The sequence below is a fragment of the Wolffia australiana genome, chromosome 14 (genome assembly GCF_029677425.1).
Source record: "Wolffia australiana isolate 7733 chromosome 14, ASM2967742v1".
In the NCBI taxonomy this organism is placed as follows: domain Eukaryota; kingdom Viridiplantae; phylum Streptophyta; class Magnoliopsida; order Alismatales; family Araceae; genus Wolffia; species Wolffia australiana.
The window spans coordinates 8,323,357-8,342,623 of NC_135848.1; the positions used below are offsets into that span (position 1 = coordinate 8,323,357).

A 19,267-nucleotide genomic window follows, 5' to 3' on the forward strand; every position below is an offset into this window, starting at 1 on the left:
GAGAGAGGGAAGAGGGAGAGAGAGATAGGGAGGAGAGATAGAGAGAGAAAGAGGGGGAGAGGGAGAGGGAGAGGGAGAGGAAGCGATCGAGGGAGATAAATATGTCTTTACTGTTCAGTCACCCAATAACGTCATCAGTCATCGTCGTCATCCGTTTCCTCATTTCCATCATTAGTAATACATCACAGATAATGAATGACTAATGACAGATGACTGAAAACACTTCTTCCAGTCATCCGTCTGTCGCTCCGGACGATGATGGATGACATTTTCCGACAGATGGATGATAGTCCATCATCAGTCCAACACCCCTACTTTATTTGGTCTATCACTGTCTCCGTCTCTCTCTCTCTATCTGTATATCTTTATCTCTCTATCAATCTATCGCTCTGTCTGTGTCTCTCTCCATCTCCCTGTCTCTTTGTCTTTATGTCTCTTTGTCTCTTTCTCTCTCTATATATCTCTCTCTGTATATGTGTATGCATATATGTGGGCTGGCGAAGGGATGATATTTCTCCCTACAGGTTGAAAGTAGAGAAGGGTATGCGGTGCAATGCACATTTTCGTGCCACTTCGTACAAATTATTAAGTCCCACCAAACACTGTGCGAGGTGTAGTGCAAATTTTTATGCCACATGTACAAAGAATTCAGTCCCACTTAACCCCTTAGCGAGGTGGGGTGAGAATTTGTGCAGAAATTTACGCACATGAATGAAAATTTCTCATTAAATATAATTTCTATTAAATTTTAGTTTATGACCATAAATGTATTTTCAGAATAAAAATATCATAAAATATTGTATAATTATCCTATGTCACATTGACTTTTTTAATAAATCATTTGTATGTTTGCAATGAACTTTATCATTGTTGACATCTACCCAAATGTAGGTAGTAAATATTATATTGTACAAACTAAAAAATGTACTTATAAATAATTTATAATCATACGCTATTGGGTAGTCATGAATTATTCTAGAAAAACTAAACAAACTTGAAATCGACTTTATAATTATTGACATCTTCTTTTTTATAGAAAGTGTTATTAAAATTATGCAAACTAAAAAATATACTAATAAATAATTTATAATCATAAGCCACTATGAATGGATAATTATTGTATAATGAGTTTTATAAACTTGAAATCAACTTCATAACTATTGTCATCCACTGCTATGCTACACAAACTAAAACATTGTATAACCAAAATAGATGTTACATTGGCATGAATTATTTTATAATAGCTTTATACATTTGAACTTATTTTTTGCAATTATTAACGTCCACCGCGTTGTAGATGGTAATTAATTTCATACAGACTAAAATATTAACTGATATTTTATAACAGCTTTACCAAAAATCGAAATTAACTTTATAATTTATGACATCCACCACTATGTCGATAATTAAAATTATATTATGCAAACGAAAAAATGTAATGAAAAATATTGCATAATCATGTTATATCATGTAAACATAAATTTGTATTATATCTTTAAGACAAATATTCAAAAGTTTTATCAATCTACAATGGACATTAATTTCTATTTTTTTTTGAAAATAAAGATGTGTAGATGCGTCGTGTCTCCCATTAATTCAGAAAATGCGTAAATAGTTTGCCAGTTTGCAACAAAAAATGGGCTCAACCTAATCATCCCTTGAGTATTTTTGTTTACGTTAGACCTACTTAGTATCTTTGTTTATGTTGTCCTCCTCTCAACATAAAAATTCAACGTCACGAATAGCTTGTTGCACTTTATGATCAATCTCGTTCACTTGTAATTGATGACATCATGACAGGTTACAGAATAATCTTTCTAAGGGCACACTCATTAAAACAATTTTATTATTAATTGGCAACATCCATAGATTTTTTAATTCGACTTTTCTGCATAAAAAAAGTAAAATACTCAAACGTAGGACAGTCAAAAATTCCTTCTCAACCCTTTGCTAACCCTGGATATGAGTGTTTACATGTTATCTTCTACCAGTGCAGTGTCTTTGTCCCATTCATGCGAGGTGAGCTGATGTAAACATCTATCTGATGCTCCTTATCAGTGGTGGGTGTTTGCTCGATGTCAGGTAACAATCCGTCCGGTGTTTCAATAAGAAAAGCTATGGCTGACCAAGTTGGACAAAAAAAATCTAGAACCATTATCTGATACATGAAGAGCCCGCGCTCAAGTTAACAAATTATGCACATATGACATGACCTCATGCTCAACTAACCGTAGCTTCATGGAGGGATTAATGAGCGCACCAATAGAGAAGGATTGGTTATGAGTGAGGATTCATGGATACTTATTCACCTTCTTCTTCATTGCATCACAAACATTGTAGATGGATGCATGTTGGTATGTCTTTATGATGCTATTGGCTTGAGACATGATTTTAGCTTTTGTACCTTGCATGAAAATTTCCAAATTTTGTGTCATTTTTTTTAACAATAAATTTGGCTTCATTTGCTGTTGCACCTCAAGGGATAACAATATTATTCCAAAGTCAATCCATTTCCAATTTGTGTCGTCCAAGACTGGCTTCTCTTGCACGTTCACTACCAATACATCAGTAACGTCTCTCTCACATGTGCGATATTGGCTTCCAGCATTGCGTAAATGGAATTCCACACTGTTGACTGACGGAGGCAAATTGCGGTGTTAATTTTAATGGTCGTTGTAATTTTTAATTTGCCTACAGTCAAATAAATTTATAATATGTAGAAACTTACTCGTGTATAGTATGAGTAAGGTCGTCTCCACAGGGACTGGCCTTTAGGTATATATTCAATAATTGAGTTATTATTTATTAAGATATAGTAGTGATACTAAAGATAGGAGGGATAGAAAGCGAAATTAATAAGAAAGTATAGACAATATTGTTTAATAAGATAAGTAGAGAATATAAAATATCTAGATCTTATATATATGTAGTAGAGATACTAAGGATAATAAGGAAGTAAGGAATTTGATATTATATTTAAGAAGGATAAGAGCCTAGTGAGTGAAAACACAGATAAGTATTACTACTTAGTTTAATAAGAGAGAGAGAATAATATGAAGGAGTTAGATAGAAAAAATTAGTAATTATCTAATTATAGTATACTAAGTAAGTATTAAGTTTATAGAGATATTAAGGAGTAAAGAGGGAGTAATAGAAATTAATAAGTATTTATAGCAATATAAGAAGATAGAATACTCCTTATCATTAGTATATATATATATATATTTATTTATTTATATGATTTACACTCTTATATATAGTTTATATAATCGATTTCTACAGTTAATAAGTCGACTTAGTTGAACACCCAAGAGGTGTTCGACTAAATGCCCGAAAGGGGATCGAGAATTAGAGAGATATATTATAGTATTTAAGTAATAGTACGTTTTTTATATGTTTTATAAAGTTTTTATAAAGAAGAGAGGGTGTTTCTGTCAAACACCCGTGAGGTGTTCGACAGAATGCCCAATAGAGACTCCGAATAATGATAAAGAGAAGATAAGAGAGTTGATTCTGTCGAACGCCCACGAGGTGTTCGACAGAATGCTCAAAAGAAGGCGTAATATATTTTTGATGTTTTTATAAGGTTGAGGGGATACAAATCGAATAATGTTGATCGAACACACTAGGTGTTCGACGAAATACCCCAAAGAAATTCGCGAATTAAAATGAGTCTTAAATGTAGTTTAGTGACTATCTCCCCTGAACCAGAGCACGATATCACCCAAGGAAGATAAACTCAAGTCATCAAATGAGTTATGCTGACAATTGTGAATATAATGACAAGAAAAAAATCAATGGCAGATGAGTGAAAGAGTAAAACATAAGAGGGAGAATTCAAGAAGAGAGGAGACATGGAATAGGAGAAGAGAAAATAGGTGGAACAGGAATTGATATATTCACATTTAATGAAACTAATTAGCAGGAACAAAAAAAATGAGTGAAGAAGGAATAAAAAAGTAGGAAGATAATATGACGAAAAAAATTTAGATAATAAGAATGGAAGAATAAAAGAGAAGCGGGAGAGAATATGAGATGAGCATAGAAGAGAGACAGAATAAAAATTAAGATATTTGCATTTTAAAGTTAAGTGAAATGAAGGAAAAGTAATGAAAAAGAAAAAAACCCAAAAAACCATACTTGCAGTTGAAAAAAGACAAGAATAGTGATAAATAATGAGAGAATAAGATGGAAGAGCAAACAAAAAATGAAGGGAAAAAGATAATAGTGTTGGGTTCTAGGTCCTTGATTGAGATGAAACATTGAAGGTTCATGCAGCAGAAGATTTTGAATGGGTTCATAATGGCAATGAAAATTTAATGATTAAATCACTTGCACACAAATCAGGTTTGTGATTTCTCAGTTTCTTGAGTGAGACATGCAGAGGTGTTCTTGTGTCCAGCCTCTATCCACGTGATCCATAACATGTTGAATATCCTCATATGTTCCTATCATTGACCTGTCATGGTTGTTACATTTTTCCAATCTTATTAGGAAGGGAGGGCAGACAAGGGGGGAAGTGAGGATAATGAGAGATAGCTTCAAGGTCTTCTTATATTTATACTTAATGGAAAATTTTTAAAACATCACAATCTATCAATAATAAAAATGAGCAAATAAAAAAGGATATACAAATAATGTTCATCTATTTTATAAAATGAATGGCAATAAATCACTTTTAGAAACTGGATTTCAATGTTGAAAACTCCAGCCGCCTGCTGCCAAAATCAATGAAGAATCACGCCAGAATCCTGGAATCTCTGTCCTTCATTTATTTTTTTAGTTTTATTTAACTTTATAAGTATTCACTTAAAACCACGCATTCTCACTTCATAACAGATGATTGACGATGGAAAATGAACGATGAACAACGAAAGATGATAGATGACTGGTGGAGAAAAAAGTGTAGTTTTTTAAAATTAGATTAAGAATGATTTATAACATATTTTGTAAATTTTAATTAATGTACTGAAATTGAAACTTCTAAAGTCTATGTTTAATATGTCTTATTTCACATGACGATGATTGTTTGCTACGATGATGACCATTGATAACGGGGAAAGCACTGTCGATAATGATAGTTGTCATTGCAAAAAATGAGTATATTATCAACAATGATGGTTGTTGTTTTGATGATAAAAAACATCAACATAAGCACCTCCAATGATGATTTTTTTTTCTTTTAAGGGTTGTGATGGCTATTATCGAAGACAGTTGTTGGCCAATGGAAGACATCAACAAAAGCGTTGTTGACAAAGACAGTGAATATCGTTGACAATGACTATGACTATTGTTGATGATGAGCGCTGGTTGAAAATGATGAACATTATTGATGTAAGCATCACTGCCGAAGAAGAGAAATTTCATCACAAACAACTAAATATGCCATCAATAATGACTACATATGCCATCAGAGGTAGCTACATCTACTGTGAATGAAAACAGCGTCAACTTTGACAATGATGATTGTTTGTCGATGACGTCAATTGTCACTATGTTGATGACAAAAAACATGGTTTTAAAAATCATCCATGAGGACAATGGCTATAATTAAGGAAGCATATGACCCTCATCAATAATAACTTTAAGAAAAATATATCAATGACAACTTTTGCTATGAGAACGATGACCATCATCGATGGAAGCACTATTGATGATGAGAATGACTGATTTTGGTGACGAGTATGATTGTCTTTGGTGATGATGTTTTTGTTGACTACCATAAATATTGATTTTTGAATGGACTATCGTCAATAAATATCATATTATTGATAATGATAATGATTATGCCTAATTGTCAATGATGAGTGTGATTATCATAGTGGCATGATATAACACATTGTCATTGTATTACCAGCTCGATCTTCAATCCCAGATCGGTCCACAATGAAGTACCAAATCAAAATGAATATTCAAATCGGAAACATAAATGATCATATCATCAAACAGAACACAATGTTTGCAATCATTCACTACTTTGGATTAGTTTGCTTGAACTATGTAATCATAAATATGATGTATTTACCATAGAACGTCATTAGAATCATTTTTTGGAAAACCAACATAAGTGAAGGGAGGGAACCAAAAAATGTTTCCCCCCTGTATTTTCAAAAAACCGCTGTCCCCAAAAAGATTCATAAAAGTATCCGAACTTAGAGTACATCCAGAAACACAAAAATCAAAATCGTGTGACCATTTGCGTTTATGAATAATTCTAGGTAATATTTCTAATAGACCACAAAAATTTCACTAGCAAACATTATTTATTAAACTAGACCACAGGTATATTGATAATGAATGATCTATTTGATCATAATAATAGGCTGAGTTCTCATAAGTGAAGGGAGGACCAAACTACACATGTCTTTTGAAAAGGGGTATGTCAATTATCTACTAGAATGTTTACCATCATTCTTAACATGCATGTATAATCATTAATATTTGGGAGAATCCTAAATGACGTTGGGTATGGTAATTATGAAATTCCAATATATCATTCTACTTAGTACTAATGTGTCACAAAATCTTTGGAGATTGACTTTGATTTTCCAGTGCCTAGTCATAAATTTAACAACATCTTCCTCCTTTAATCAATTTGAATTTATAATGAAGGGAAATCATCCTATATTGGCCAAAAAATCACCACGGACTTTGTGCTACATACAAGCAATGACTTATTTGTATGTCATGGTGTTAGGCCCCTAACTAGGTGGCATTCCCTGCCCAGAGGCATGCGTGCTTATTGGGAGAGTGTGTTTGCAAGAGACTCGCGATCTGTAGCGACTGAGTCCAATTAGTGTTATGACACACTAAGGGTGGTGACGCCCAACCTGATCTTTTAGGCCATCGCCCCAGTGTGTGGTGATACACTGCGGATGGTGCGCGGGCCCGTTCGAAACTAGGCGAAATGGATCAGGTGAAGTCCGCGCGTGCTGGGCGAGTGGGTACCAAGTGCTGTGCACCCACGCCAAGCGCCACGCGCAGGCGCCAACGCTTCGCGCGAGCGCCAAGGGTCGCAGTGGAGCGGCACGTGCCGCACGCAGGCCCAAGACGCGCATGTGCAGCACGTGGAGAGCGCACGCATCGTGTGTCCAGGGCGCGGGGTAGGGAACATCTCGCCAGGAGACTACGGTAGTGGCATACAATGAGAGCCGAGGCGACATGGGGGCGCGTGGCATTCCCGCGGGTGGTGCCGGGTGCGCAGTGCTCGGCTTGAGGAGATGAATGCGACGGCGTCACGCAGTCTGCGCGCGATAGGTGTCAGCGCGGGTGTTGGTGGTGTGTGTGATCATCAAGGTAGGGGTGGCGTGTGTGATCGCCATGCCCGCGGGCCTGCGGCGTCCGGGCTGGGGGCACATGTGTAGCGACAGGACTGGCGGGCGCGCGCGCAGAGTGACGGGCCTCGAGGCAGTGAGGCAACACTACCCTAGTGTGATGCGCCTCATCTCATTACTATGTATCATCCCTGGTCTTCCCACATGTAACAATCTTGACTACGATGTAACCTCTTACGATATTAATGCAATGACCCTATTCCTCAATGGGATTGCATCTCCATACTCTCCTCTAACACCTTCTATGCGATCTTAAGCAATTGCAAAGACTTCCGCTGCAAGAGATCAAGGCTGCTCAATATTCTACTCCAAGCATTGAAGCTGGCACACACCAAATTCGAGCGATTGACATAGCTCAGGATTTGACTGCGTGACACATGGCTATAGAATCATCTACAATAGTCAAACTATGACAATTCATTTACAAAGTGTATTGGTCTCTTAGGTATAAGGACCACATACACAATTGTGACATGAATCAACTTGATTGATAGCAAGTGAAATAACAGTTAAGGATTCATGCATATCAATGGAGTGAACTTTTTTGCCAAATAGAGCTCAATACCTATCAAAATATCCATTTGTTTTTCATATTTGGATGTCTTTCTTGAGTACCATTTGAATCTTAATAATTATTATGACATCACATAATTAACATAGGCATAGAATGTATTCATTGATTTTATTGTGAGCCTGGCATGTGCATTATATGGCTATGGTGTAGTAATAAATAATGAACAATATGTGAAATGTATAAATGGCTTGTCGGCCACATATATTTCTGTCGCCTTCTTCGATGAATATTTTTGTGATAGTTACACAAAATATATTTCCAGATAAACTTATCTATTAGAGTGTTGGGTTGATAGCTAGTCCCATTTAAGATGACATATTTTGGACTGAGATTACATTAACTTGGATTTCTCGTGGTTGGGAATCATAGTTGTGAATACTTCACAACGATTACCATACATGCATCCTTAGTTTCATTGTAACCAAAGGTTGATATTATTTTTTCTTAAAATAATAACTACCACATAAAATAAAATTTATATTAGGATGCTAATTCAATCCCTTTTATTTGTTGTACGGTTTAAAGGAGCTAACAATTGTTGTGGTATTTCACTTGCTTGGAGTTATTGAATCATCGTTAAACTTCATGCGGTACTTCAATCAATCGAGGGTTAGAAGGAAGTACTGGATCTTAAAGTCAATTTATAAGTTACTTCCTATGTATAATGATGCCATCTTCAACTCCACTCTTTTATCTCACTACCTTTTTGGATTTAATAAAACATTACATAGTATACTCTAGGTTTCTCTAATTTTTATTCGTCAAAATTCTCCATATTTTCAATTATCAATCCATGTTGATCACAAGGAAAAAAAATATTTGTGTTTCTAATTTTTAGGCATTTTGAAGGTCATGCTAGAAGTTAATGATTTTGATAGAAAAAAATTATGTACGTAGTAAGTATTTGTCAATACAACTGTTATGGGTCTATATGTTTTTATAATCATCATTAACATGGCTTCTTAAATATATTATTTAATATATTATGCAATTTTTTTTCGAACTTATCACAAATGCCTGCGATCAAATTTGGAAATGAACGATTACGATTTTACTATGAAGTTCTGACTTTTCTTGAAATTATGGTATTTTAACATATTTTTTATATTCATTTCACAAAGAATAATAATCTTCAATCAGGAAAATATTCTTGTATTTATTTAAATATAATTAGAGAATGACTATTTTTAGAGTGATATTATGATTTTGCTAAACTTTTGGCATTTTTATGTAATTTTTTATAGTAAATTTATAAAGAAAATAATTTTAAAGTAAAGATATATATACATTTGTTTATTTAATGATCGATTATACTTTAATATCCAAATTAATTTTAGTCAATCAATATTCCAGGTCTCACAATCTAACTGGTTCAAATTACAGTGGGGTTGGTCAATCATTGGCTCTAAGCTAACATCCAATGATTTCTCTCTCCTGATCACAGGTCATCTGCGTGATAGCCAATGATTATGGTGCATTGTTCTATGCCTTACACTTTTTACCTAACCAAAATCTCACCTAATAGAAAATAAGATATTTTCTTACAGTAAATATGCTAGCAGATTTTTAAAGAACATAGACACATGGCACAACATGATTTAAGGACAAAAAGGGACATAACATGTAGCACCTTTTTTGCAGGTATATGTACCGATGATGGGACATGCGGGTGAGACACAAGAGTCATGTAACGGATTGGATTTTTGGGTGACTTGATTGAGATATCCTTCCTTAAATGATTTGCTCTCAAAATGCAAGAACAAAGGCAAAAAATATTTTTGCATAAGAAAAATAATTTAATACTTGTAAATAATAACAAAATCCAAGGGACCTTTTTAAAGATATGGGGATCTAATTGCGGATTATTGTGATCTTTTACCATCACGTATGCTACCACTGGTTGGCACATATCCTCCATTATCTCTGTCTCAATCAGTTGAGATATTTTGCATTTGCTCCACTTCTTTCATGCCACCATCATCAATAGTAACCCAGTTCTACCAGAGTGCCAGTTAAGTTATTTATTATGAGTATATAAGTATTTTTATAGCATGAAATTCCATTAAATGTCCCAATATTTTACTATGAAATATGAATAAATTAGGATAACTAGGAAAATTAATTTATTATTGTTTTAGAAATATTTTGAATTATTTTTACATGAATTGATTTCAATTCACATAAAAATGTAAAAAGGTCCTCATAATAATCTAAACTTTACTTTTTCAATATTTTATGTGTGGATTCCAACCTTACTCTAGATTCACAAGGAAAATCATAAATATTATTATATTAATCAGAAGGCTCAGTCGACATAGATGGGCCTTAATTTCTTGGATTATCAAGCAGTGCCATTGTTTAAGAGTAGGCGTCTTTGAGTTTGTGAATTCAGTTATTTTTAAGATTAATTCTCATAAATATTTATGGGTGCAGAAACACTTCAGATGTATTCCTTAATAATTTGCCCACCATTAGATTTTATGGTCAATACCAGATTGAATAAACCTAATTTTTATTCACCATTAGAAACTACTTCTTTTGAATTTAAAATTCTGAAATGGGGGCATGTTCCAAATGTTGAATTATTCATCTCGATTTATTTTCCCCAAATATAATGTCCATTTTCTCTAGCTTGCCCATTTATTTGGACTGCATAAACAACCCAATACTTCACAAAATCCGTTCTAGAGTTCATCCAACATGTTTATATATTTCTATGGTCTGGAAAGTATATATTTTAATAAGATTCCATAATTTTCATTGATGAATTAATGGTATTGGATTAGTGTAAAAAAAAACATCTTTTAGAAAAAGCTCCCAAAACTGGGCTGGCCCAATAAGGATAATGGCTTAAGAAGAGGTATAAATAGCACAGGTTAGGGTTTCCGATATCTTGGATTTTGGAGTTCATCGTTGAATCTGTCGGCATAGGCGGCTCCGCCTCTTCACCTTCGTCGAAATCATGGTTCGTTTTCTGTTGAATCATTAAATGCATCTGTTCGTTGATTTGTTCATCCTGTTCTTTTATTTCGATTTTTGATGAACTTTTTCGGCTGGATATTGGACGCGGTGGAGATATAAGAGCCATATATTCACTGTTTTTGAGATGTTTAAATGATGTTGATCTTGAAAGGTAGTCGATAATTTACTTGGTCTATGCTGATGGTAAGTTTATCAATCGCCCAGTACAGTTTGGAGATGTGAATTTGTTTAAACGTTGGGTGACAGTTTGGAGAGTGATGTTTCTGATTGCTGGGTTTTTTTATTCATTGATTCGGGCAGGGTTCCCTAGTTTGTTTGATTTTTTTGTGGTGGAAAATTTGATCTGGAATTATTTTAATTTTCTTTTGATTGTAGCGATCTCGAATTCAATCTAAGTATGTTGATTCCCTTCGAAATTGAAAATAAACCTTTTTTACATCGGTGAAATGGATGCTTCTTCGGATCGCCTCGTTACCCACAATGTAGAAAATTTCTACATTCTTCGCTACAGGACTAGAAAAAAATTCTGATGAAGAATCCCCATTGGTCGAGTTATTGATGAATGATCATACATTTAAACTCTCTATTTGGCATCAAGTTTTCCCGAAGGTTTTCGAATTTCCACCTTTGGTCAACGATTTATTAAAGTTAACGACTCTTTTTTCATCGAAATCAGACCAAGAGAACCAAGAAGGCTGGAATCGTTGGGAAATATGGTGAGAATTGGCTCATCCAAGGCAGCTTTTCCAGTCACAATCTCGCAAATACTGCAGTTTTTTGACTAAGCTTTATTATAGGTACCCGTTACGGTGCCAGTCTGCGCAAGCAGATTAAGAAAATGGAAGTGAGCCAGCACGCCAAGTATTTCTGTGAATTTTGTGGAAAAGTATGATTCTTTCTCATGATGTTTAACTTAAAAATTATATCCTTCGTTTTCAATTTGCGATTCTTTGCTTTTATGTTTTTTAACTTGGGGGGTTATTTTTGAACTGCAGTACTCGGTGAAAAGGAAGGCGACTGGTATCTGGGTCTGCAGGGACTGCGGCAAGGTTAAAGCTGGCGGGGCTTACACACTTAAGTAAGTTCTTTAATGCAAATCTATCTTACATATAACTAATTGTTAATTGGCTTAATTAGTTCGTGTTGAAGACGTGAAACAAATGTCTAATCAAGGCGGCAAAAAATAAATCGTTTGAACGTTGCTTTGGTATCGGTTACTGTATCTTAGTTTGTATCGATTAGATCTGCCTTCGTCAATTTATGAGATATAAATATTGAATAGCCATTAAAGATGTTTATTATGAACGGTGTTGAAGTGTTGTCGAACTAGGAGTTTAAATCTTAAATCATGCTGGTTTTCTGTACTTCATGATTCGGTTTTACTGTTTATGGGCCTTCATTTTTCCACTATCATTGATGTAAATACATCAACTAAACAGAATACACTTGTGTCAATGTTACTCAATATATTTTTTGGGTACGGATTTCCGTTGGAATAAATTTACTGGTCAGCCTTAAAATACCTGGATCTTTCTTTTTATGAAACGAAAATCCGTATATGGGTCTCTTTCTCTCTCTCAATCGTTTAATTTGGATAAAGTTACGAAATTACCTTGCAAACGAAGTCAGAAATTATTTTATAAATATTGCTGAACCTTCTTATCGACAGAATATTTTTTTATATTGAATATTGAATAGCCGTCTTATAACTGAAAATATTTTTATATTTTTAGCACGGCGAGTGCGGTGACAGTCAGGAGTACAATCCGGAGACTGAGGGAGCAAGTGGAGGGCTAAGCGTGCTGGAAGCGGTTTTTCTAAATTTTTGTTGCTTTTAAAGTTCTAGAACTTTGATTTATTTGTAAGAACACTACTGTTTTAACCTTAGAAGGATCATTTTTCCAAAAAATTGTTTGGCAATTAAATACTTATTTTTTCTAGAAACTCAGTATCCTTTTAAATTTTTGGTACTGAAGTCTTTTAAATCTCTAAAACCTAATTTGAGTTAATTTTTCAAATTTTCTGATAAATCACATTTATGTGGTTATCATTTTCTGATTAAAACAACATAATTTAAGGCAAACTAAATTACCAAATTACAGAGATTGACAAAAGTCTGATATTCATGGAAACATTAACCCAGATGAGGAAGGAAAGTAGAATGACTGATTAATTGTGGAAATCGGAGCTTGATTCTCGTTCTGACAAGAGACAATTATCCAATTCATTAATAACAACGAATCAAATCCTTAGCTACTGGGCTCTTCTTGATGCAGCTCCTTTCTCTTTCCACAATCGGTAAAAAGTCAAACCTTGATTTTTGGTCAACGCTTGTGGACCTTGAAGCCGAAGACTCTGGGCAAGTACTGCTGGGGAGGTTTTTGGGGCTTCAAATGGCCGTAAGTCATCAAGAACAGGTGAGGAAATGTTGTGCCAATGTAAGCTCCATCCAAATCTTCATCAGATTAGTCAAGGAATTTAATTTTTATTTCTGTTCTTATAAAAAAATTATCTGGGTCGATGAGAAATCCTTGCAGAAAATAAATATTTCAGCAGTCTTTGTAGAATCTCAAAAATAGTGACATAAGTTTTGACCCATGTCACAATCAATCCATTCTTTGGATAAAATATGAATGGATTTCCCTAAATAATATTATAATGCAGATGTTAAAACAGATGAACTTATGAAGAAAGAGTGGAGAAAACATAATTTTTATATCTGGCCTAATACAAAAATTATCTGCGCCGATGAGAATCCTTGCAGAAAATAAATATTTCAGCAGTCTGTAGAATCTCAAAAATAGTGACATAAGTTTTGACCCATGTCACAATCAATCCATTTTTGGATAAAATATGAATGGATTTCCCTAAATAATATTATAATGCAGATTTTAAAACGGATGAACTTATGAAGAAAGAGTAAAAGCAGAAGGAAAAGAAGAAAATTATGAAGGATACTGCCTTGATATTTTGATCTTGGGTAATAAACGTCGTCGCATTTAGGGCAGTAGATCTTGACCGTGCTGGAACGAGGGATATCGGATTGGCCAACGGGCAGGCAGGGCTGCCCACAGCAGTAAACTCTTGGGCATCTCCCAAAATCATAGCTTTTGAACTTCTCAAGCTGCAGATTTCTCTCTCCATCAATAAAAAAGAAGAGAGAGGGGGAGAGAAGAGAGAGAAAGATGGAGGGGAGGAGAGAGAGAGAGGGAAGGAGAGAGAGATGAAGGGTAGGTGAGATAGAGAGAGAGAGACGGAGGGGGAGGGAAGATAGAGAGAGAAGGGGAGGGGAGAGAGATGGAGGGGGAGGGGAGATAGAGAGAGAGGGAGAGAGATGGAGGGGAGGTGGGAAAGGGAAAGAGGGAGAGAAGGCGGGAAGAGAGAGAGAGAGTGAGGTGGACGGGGAGATATATATAGAGAGATAGAGTGAGAAGTGGAGGAAGAGATAGAGAGAGAGATGGAGGGGGAGATAGATAAAAAGAGACAAAGAGGTGAAGGAGGAGATAGAGAGAGGGGTGAAGGGGGAGACAGATAATATGTAAATATGTAGAGAGAGAGAGACAGGGGAAGGGTAGATAGAGAGATTGATGTATAGAGAGGTGGAGGGGGAGATAGATAAAGAGAGAGAAAGAGGTGGAGGGGGAGATAGATAAAGAGAGAGAAAGAGGTGGAGGGGGAGATAGATAAAGAGAGAGAAAGAGGTGGAAGGAGATAGATAGATAGAGAGAAACAGAGAGAGAGAGAGAGAGAGAGAGAGAGAGAGAAATGGGAGGAGAGAGAGGGAGAGGAGGGAGGAGAGAGAGAGAAAAAGGGGAGGGGAAAGAGAGAGGAGGGGAGATAGATAAAGAGAGAGAAAGAAGTGGAGGGGGAGATAGATAAAGAGAAACAGAGAGAGGAAGAAAGGGGAGGAGAGAGAGGGTGAGGAGGGAGGAGAGAAAGAGAAGGGGGAGGGGAGAGAGAGAGAGAGAGAGAGAGAGAGAGAGAGAGAGAGAGAGGGGTTAGAGAGAGTATTCACCATGGCAGCCATCCCTTTGCTTGTCAGAATGTAGCGAACGTGGATAAGACCATAAAGCATCTCTGCAGCTGATTCCACAAGTTCATTCTGTTCCTCGGTAAACATATCGCCTGAATCGTTCCATTCATTTAGATAATTCAAATGAACCTAATTTTTAATTCTCTATGGAGCGAATAAAAATCAACTTGGGACATCATCCAAAAACATTTCAAATAAAAAATGTCATACAGAAATATTGAATGGAATTACACAACAACGAGGTCACAGTGACCTGTTTTGGACTTATTTACATTGGGGTGGAGAAAGAAAAGTATAAACTCCACAATTTCGACAGACATTACACAAGCAATTGAAACTAAAATTTAATTCTCTATGGAAAAAACTAAAACTACTTTGGACATTAGACAAACCACATTTGAATGGAAAAATCATATTCCCAGATATTTATGGGAAATAGCACAACATAGAGTCATTGAAGGGAAATAACATACCATAGAGATTGAAGGGAAATAACACAGCATAGAGACATCGAAGGGAAATAGCATACCATAGAGATTGAAAGGAAAGAACACAACATAGAGAAAACAGAGAATTTTTGTGGACTCTTCCACTGGATTTGAGGAAGAACTGTATAAAAACCCATTGATAATTGTTCAGGGGAAGATTTTTAAACAAGCAATTCAACCTTAATTCAAATATAAATGGATTTTTAATTCTAAATTGGTATAATTAACACCATCAATAATTAATTCGCTCCACAAGTTTCCCCATTGGATCACTTCTTCTACCACTCGTGAACTCGTCCCTCAGAACCTTCACTACGCGACTTGCAGCACCTAGAACACCAATTCAAATCTGCTAGTTTTTCTGAGGCTTGAGGAGAGGCATGACTTTAGGAGCAGAGACAAGTAAGGATCTACAAGAAAGTTGGATCAGAAGGAAGGGGTCTGGTGAGAAACCCTACGGACAGTGAACAGATTCGTCTCTGGCCTCTGATATGATACCAGGCCGCTGTTATGCTAAACGGCAGCCCGGTATGGAACCCAAGCCCTTCTATCGGCCCAATTAGGCCCAAACCGACGGCCCTCCTTCCTTATATATATGAGGAAGGAAGACAAAGAGAGGACAAGATAGTACATCGTGAGTTTCTCTCTCTTTTTCCGTTCTTAAACTTCCTAACCCTCTTCCTTGTTATCTTTCGTCCTAACCCTTTCTTCTTCATGGCCTTCGCCGGTTTCGTCTTCTCCAGCAAGAAAGCAACTCTTAAAACCAAGGGATCGCTAAGCATCTGCATGGAAAGAAATACAATCGGCCGCTCCAGAGTTAGATCTATCTCTCTCTCCCTCTCTTGATCTCGATCTCTCACTACATTGTTCCGTGGAGTTTTCGGATTTGCATTAAATCTTGGGGACAGTTACAATTCTGGCAATTCACCAAGATTTAATGCAAATTCAATAGATAAGTTCCAAGAACGTATCAGCCTGCAAGCATGTCAGAACCTCATGAGTTCACTGGGATGGAGCATGGTCCGCCAAAAGTGGCACAGTTTAGGTGTTACTGATGGAAAATGATAGGCCCATTTTTCTTCATATGAAAGTGTTGCAGGCGCATAGATATGTGGGTAGAAGAAGCAATCCAAAAGTGAAGGCGACTTTTAAAGTCACCTGATTATTAAAAAAAGATTCTCCACCACCAAGCCGAGGGATCCAATAAAACCATTAAACATGGCGGCTACTCTCTATTTAATCAATAATTCAGTGGCCACTAGATTAATGAAGAATCTCTCAAGAATCTGTTCTATGACCAGTGATTCACCTGGCACTACATTTCGGGATCCCAAAATATTTAAACAAGCAATCTAACGTAAAATAGAATTCCATTCGAAACAAATCAGAAACTGCCTAAGACAGTATGCAGATCCCACAACATGAGTACAGAATTAATGAATGCATGGGGGAAGATAAAATATCTTACCATGTGAAGATTCAACATCCAAAATCAGATCGAGGGCATAATCATAGTAGGGGACTTGGCCGCTTAATCCACAGAGATTGAAATCATCTTGAATGTAATCATCATCAACCTCGCAGAAAAACTCATTCCCTCGCAAACTGCAAAACCATGAGATCCAGGAAGTGTCGTCACCGTCTGACCCACTAACATCAGATTCTTCACTATCTGTTTCAGATTCTGCAGAAAATAAATAAATAACAATGTTGTTATACTAGTTCTCTCAGAATAGGAACATCACTGATAAGAGCATATGACAAAATCCCCAGAGGACCTATTACTATCCAAGAGAATAATCTCTTCAAAAAAAAATGTATCCAAGAGAATAAATGAAGAAGTCAAATCACCAATGTTATGCATAATTAAAAATGAAAAATTAATACAGATTGACCAATCAAGCAAATTTCTCTGAATACTCAGAATGACAGACCAAGAGCTGACGAGGTCAAGTGCCACAATCCCCAATCTTGTCAGGGATAATTCTATCATTTCGGCTCACTAGAAGCGCATTTTGATATTTTATCATCCTTGGAATTTTCCCCTTTAAATATACATAACCCTACCCGGAAGAGAGCAACCAAGAAAATTGAATAGCACAACAGAAGTATTTCATCCTATAAAATAGAATTATTTCACCAGAAGTCAAATATTAATGTCAAAATATCTCCTATTTTTGTATCCTAAAGAAACTATCATAAAAATTGAATGACCAAAATAACATTGGTACGAAAAATAACAAATTTTCATATCCTTGTCTTACACTCTTTTATAGATTGAAAAACTCATTAAATCATTTCAAAAAAATTTCCTTCAATTATCTCCTTATATCAGAATCTTCAAACCCCTTTTCCGGTAGTTCTATCATTTCAGCCCAATAGGGAGGGGATTATGATCTTCAACCATCTATGGTAGAATCGAGTTCACTGGGAAAGAAGATAATAATTTAAAACAGAAGAATCAGAAACGAGTTCTCTCTGGGAATGTAAATAATTTCAAACAGAGCAATCAATAGGGAGGGGATTATGATTTTCAATCATCTATGGTAGAAACGAGTTCACTGGGAATGTATATAATAATTTAAAACCGAGCAATCAGAAACCGTTGAAACACAGGACCATCGCAGCCTCAATAGAAGACTAACATGAAAAAATCGATTGAACGCTTTCACAAAGTTCTGCATCAAATCAAATCCGTCATTTTTCATAAAAGGCTGAATTCTTCCACGAAAATTAAAATCCAAAAAAAAACCGCTCAAGAATCATCAACTCACCGTCAAGCGGCTTGTTCTTCGACAGCAATCGCACGTCGGGTTGATTCACTGCCGAGCTAGAAGGCACCAAGAATCTTTCCTTCTCTTTGCCGATCGCCCCTTTGCAATACGCCGCCGCAGATTTCTCCAGCTGCCTGTCCAAAGCATCGTTAATCCGCTTCCGATCGAAGGGACCGATTGGCGACTTCGAGGACCCTCCTTGATCTCTGTACATTGTCTTCTTTCCCCTTCACTGTAGCTTCTTCCTCAAAACCAGCAACTTCTAAACGGAAATGAAGAGATCAATTCGACCCACCTCAAGATTTAACCCCAGATCTCAGGCAATCGATAGAGAGAGAAGAGTCTGGAGATGGGTTATGCGTTCTAGATTGAAGCTGAAGCGCCATGTTCATGAAAAGCCATGTTCATGAAAACTGAAGCTGACCCAGAAGAGATGATGGGTTCTAGATTGAATTTATTGATACCCATGAAGTTGTAGCGATGGCTAGAGAGGGAGCCGCGCCATGGCAGCAGACGCAGAGCGAAGAGAAGACAGATGAATCTGGTAGACGCCCCCCAAAATGTAACCTTTCTCCCTCTCCCCACCAGTTTGCTTTTTTAATGTTGCTTAAAATATGAGTTTTCTCTAAAGTAGTGACAATTATAAAACTTTAGACAGATGTAACAAACTGTGAAGGTTCACCTCTATCAAAATTTAACAATTCTTTCTCCTCTCTTTACCTCTCTGTTTTTGCAACCATAATCGGTTATTATAGTTAGTACTGATGCGTGATAAAATCATCGGATTTGATCGGTGCAAAGGCACTTTTTTGGTTTCCAGATCCGATGAAATCATCAGATTCGATTTTGACTCGGAATTCCACTCCGTAATGGATCTTTATTGAGTCAATTTGTGCAGTGAAATCCCAACAGTGGCATTAAAATATAAGTTAAGGTATTTATAATCATTAGAAAGACGTGTTCTCCATTAAAATTTTAATGTTTCCTCAGATCATAAGCAACAAAATTAGAGATTCATCTTGGCCAAATCTCGTAGACTTTCTTTAAAGGATTTTGGAGAAAAGTGTACTGTTTATGCATCA

General features: G+C 36.1%; 2 protein-coding genes across 3 annotated transcripts; one reads left to right on the plus strand and one right to left on the minus strand.

Annotated features, from left to right (window-relative positions):
* The first annotated feature begins 10,793 nt into the window (after nucleotides 1-10,793).
* On the plus strand, nucleotides 10,794-12,860 carry LOC144711765 (large ribosomal subunit protein eL43y). The gene is made up of 5 exons (XM_078585794.1): nucleotides 10,794-10,873; nucleotides 11,567-11,606; nucleotides 11,688-11,776; nucleotides 11,886-11,968; nucleotides 12,624-12,860. The coding sequence occupies exons 1-5, from the start codon at nucleotides 10,871-10,873 to the stop codon at nucleotides 12,685-12,687; spliced, it is 279 nt and encodes a 92-aa protein (XP_078441920.1). The 5' UTR covers nucleotides 10,794-10,870; the 3' UTR covers nucleotides 12,688-12,860.
* A 102-nt stretch (nucleotides 12,861-12,962) lies between these two features.
* LOC144711764 (putative casein kinase II subunit beta-4) lies at nucleotides 12,963-18,780 on the minus strand. 2 transcript variants are annotated; one of them, XM_078585793.1, is made up of 6 exons: nucleotides 18,650-18,780; nucleotides 18,186-18,447; nucleotides 16,880-17,095; nucleotides 14,906-15,015; nucleotides 13,849-14,014; nucleotides 12,963-13,345 (listed from the first exon to the last, which is right to left on the minus strand). In XM_078585793.1, the coding sequence occupies exons 2-6, from the start codon at nucleotides 18,397-18,399 to the stop codon at nucleotides 13,215-13,217; spliced, it is 837 nt and encodes a 278-aa protein (XP_078441919.1). In that variant the 5' UTR covers nucleotides 18,400-18,447; nucleotides 18,650-18,780; the 3' UTR covers nucleotides 12,963-13,214. The 2 variants fall into 2 exon arrangements, with proteins under 2 accessions (XP_078441919.1, XP_078441918.1); XM_078585792.1 differs by having other exon boundaries at nucleotides 18,186-18,417; nucleotides 18,481-18,766.
* Nucleotides 18,781-19,267: the final 487 nt, after the last annotated feature.

Excerpts from the sequence above, each read along its gene's own strand:
- LOC144711764 (XM_078585793.1), bottom strand. The coding sequence starts at position 18,399 with ATGTACAGAGATCAAGGAGGGTCCTCGAAGTCGCCAATCGGTCCCTTC. Across the intron at positions 17,096-18,185 it reads GAAGAACAAGCCGCTTGACG|AATCTGAAACAGATAGTGAA; the intron begins GTGAGTTGATGA and ends TATTTTCTGCAG. Across the intron at positions 14,015-14,905 it reads GCAAAGGGATGGCTGCCATG|CTTGAGAAGTTCAAAAGCTA; the intron begins GTGAATACTCTC and ends AGAAATCTGCAG.
- LOC144711765 (XM_078585794.1), top strand. Across the intron at positions 11,607-11,687 it reads TGGAATCGTTGGGAAATATG|GTACCCGTTACGGTGCCAGT; the intron begins GTGAGAATTGGC and ends GCTTTATTATAG. Across the intron at positions 11,777-11,885 it reads TCTGTGAATTTTGTGGAAAA|TACTCGGTGAAAAGGAAGGC; the intron begins GTATGATTCTTT and ends TTTGAACTGCAG.